The following is a 3138-nucleotide window of genomic DNA, read 5'->3' as shown; positions in this document are numbered from 1 at the left end:
TGTAGTGACCTATTTGCTTAATCCTTTTAGCACAAATGTAAGCCCCTTCCTGTTTTACACCCTCCTTTCTACATGTGCGAGCATGGGAGCTGGATCAAAGGGCAGGAACTCCATATATGACCATGAGAATTTTTCTATTTATCACTATGTCAGTCATGAAAGTACAAGTTCCTTTTGGCAGAATTCACCTATGCTGTTGGGCAAAACTGAGATCCATTGTGAGTGAGTCCAGAATATGCCCCTTTCTGTGGTGGTCTCAGCTTCTGGTAAGAAAGGCTTTAAGCATTTAAGACATGATGTTGTGGCAATGAACTTAATGAGATTTCATTCAAGCACTTACAGAAAATCAGGCACTTGCAGTGCAAGTAGCTTCTTAAGACCCTTTAATTCTGGACATATTGATATCATGGTGGCTGAGCAAAAGCAGCTTGTCCATCATTGGTGGCAGGGATATAGTTATATGTTTGTGAGAGCTATGTTGCAGTGTGGGGAGCTCATAAACCTAAGGTATTTATTATTCACACTGGTCCAGGCTGTGACACCTTCAGTCAGATTGGGGAGGAGTCAATGAGAGTAAATTAGTTACACCTGGACTACTAATTTTGGGATCCACCCCCTCTCACTGTTTATAATAAGAGAGGCTACACTTGCAAATACAATGCCAGGAATCACCATGTTTGTACTTCTGGGTAAGAACCGTCTGTCTTGATTGCTAAGTGGGAATTTTCAAGCCTTGAGCCTGTTGTTGTGAATGGGAGTCACTTTGTTGGGTGTTAAGCAGGGAGTGGAAAATACCTGGCACTTCACAATTTAGGGTGAAAATGTCACAGTTCAAAACGCAGAAAAGGTTTAAAAAAAAGAAAAGCAAGAAAGACCCTGTATCAGCCTTTCTTAGGAATGTGATACAAAGCCGATGGGAGTCTTCACACTGCTTCTGCTGGATTTAGTATCTAACTTTACTTCAGTATAATACAAACCATATATAACTCTATGCTTCCCACATTGCAAGGCTGCTCCTCTGTTTCTATAAAACTTAAAGAGCATCTGTAGAGGGGAAGCGTTGGACAACCTTTGATTAAAGGGTATTTAACCTTTCAACTGATGAAGATAGTGTGTTCAAGAGCTCTTTAAATCCACAAGGAGACATAATTGTGTGTAATTGTCTGCTTTTCCTTGTAAATGTCAGCTGTCTACCCGAGAGTCCCAGTTTACTAGCTCTTCAGTCTGCAAAGAGCCAAATGGGCATGAAGTGAATAAATACTGATATTTTGTCTGAAAGCAGACACTTGCCAGAGTCTTTGTTCTCATTGTCCCTTCCTCTGTGTGTATGTATGTAGATGTCTGTCTGTGTCTCTGGGTAAAGAGTGCTGCTTTCTCTAACTTGAAACTCTTAAATCTTTTTTTAGCAAACAGTAGGATTTTGGTACCGTACCTCCAAACAGAAAAAGCAACCCCGTCATTAGAAGCAGCAGGTAGGCCCTGGCAAGTATACTGATAAATCCAGTCATTCCTCCAAAAATCATCAGTACCAGGCTGAGAGGCAACAGGATTACAAACGTCCCATGCATGTCTGGAGAGAGATGAAGATTGCCAGTGTTTTATTATAATGTCATAGTTTTCATTACAGTAGTCCAGAAATCACTGCCAGGATCAGGGCTCCACTGTAGTGGGTGCTGTCTACAATCTAATAGACAGGACAGTCCAAGAGAGAATGAAAAGTGATGTAACACACCAGATTCTTAATTCAGGTTGAGTAGTACTTGACCCAGTGAACATACAGTACAGGAGTAGGCAAAATACGGCCCAGTTGATTTTATCCAGCCTTTGGGCAGGCAGCAGCATTGTGCAGCAGGCCCTGGGCAAGCTGCACTTGGGCCCTGGCCTCTGCTGGCAGGCAGTAAGGATGGCACCTCCTGCTCTGGCCTCTGCTGGTGCCACATGGGACACAGATGGAAGCAGCCCTACCCAACCACCACTGTGACAGCCTGGGAGATGCAGTCTGGCCCAGCCAGGGGTTGCAAACATTCTGTTGTTTGCTCTGTTACCTGCTGTGGGGAATTATATGGGCTGCTGACAATTGTGCGAGGGTCCACGATCACAAGAGGTTATGCAAGCTAAGGGACAGCCCTGAGTAAGGCAGAAGACATCTGAAGCATGCATGTGCTGGTAAGACAAATGTTGGAGTTCTCTCTAACAGTTTTATTTTACATGAAAAGTCTACACCAGAAGAAAACATCAATTCCTGTCATTCAAATAAATTTGAATTTAGATTGGAGCTTACCTGACTAGTATGAAATCTTGGTTTTACCTACCCACCTGCCCTGAATTAAAGGCCTTCTGCTAGAGGCAAACATAGTAGTAGAAGCGGACAGATTCCTTTCCTCCAAACCAGAGGCAGAGTACAGGACATTTACGGATCCCAGACCCACAGACTCTAGTATCAGCCCCCACCGGCACTGCCCTACATGTCACTTCTGCGCCTCATGGGTGCATCCACACATGCAAGTATGTGCGCTTGCAGCAGCTCAGATAGAAGCGGTACAACGTTGAGCCGGGGCTTTTTGCCTCACTGCGCATGTTCAGACAGGCACTTTGTTGTGGAGCAAATTGTGCCACCTGGGGCAAAATAAACCTGCCTGGCTCCTCCTGGATCTGCAGCTACAGGGAGCTAGAGCCTGGGGCCAGCACCTGTGCTGTCCCCAGCAGTATAAAAAGCTGCCCTGTCCTGGCCCCAGCAGTACAAAACCTGCCCTGGCAAGCAGCTCAGGTCTACTAGCTCTCCGGAGCTTCTGCAAACTAGCAGCACAGGGAACATTTTTTCATTCCTGCACCTGCCTCTTGCCCCACCTCAAAGGGGTTTGATGCAGGGCAAGAGGCACGTGCGTGCTCATCTGGATGTGCCCCTTGTGGCCAGACCAAAACCACTATGTTTTCATTAAGCAAAGGGTGGCAAAGATATAAGCAAATGGAAATAGGATGTTATAAGTGGAAGTACCTTGACTATGAGAGCAACTGAGACAAGCTCCATTTGTTTTCTTAGAAGGGATACAGCTAGTGCCTTAAATATTTATGGCATTTTCTTTTTAGTATCATAGTACTTAGGGTCAGAAGGGACCTAAACAGATCATCAGGTCTGAC

General features: G+C 44.9%; 1 protein-coding gene across 1 annotated transcript in view; it reads right to left on the bottom strand.

Annotated features, from left to right (window-relative positions):
* TMEM114 (transmembrane protein 114) overlaps positions 1–3138 on the bottom strand; it is a 43243-nt gene that overhangs the window by 7389 nt on the left and 32716 nt on the right. The window contains exon 3 of the mRNA XM_019507388.1: positions 1433–1570. Coding sequence (XP_019362933.1) covers positions 1433–1570 — 138 coding nt within the window. The remainder of the gene's footprint in view (positions 1–1432; positions 1571–3138) is intronic.

This window comes from Gavialis gangeticus, unplaced genomic scaffold, assembly GCF_001723915.1.
Source record: "Gavialis gangeticus isolate Ggan-Ray unplaced genomic scaffold, GavGan_comp1, whole genome shotgun sequence".
NCBI classification, from domain to species: domain Eukaryota; kingdom Metazoa; phylum Chordata; order Crocodylia; family Gavialidae; genus Gavialis; species Gavialis gangeticus.
The sequence above is the reverse complement of the archived record's forward strand: the minus strand, read 5'-3'. Positions and strand labels throughout refer to the sequence as shown.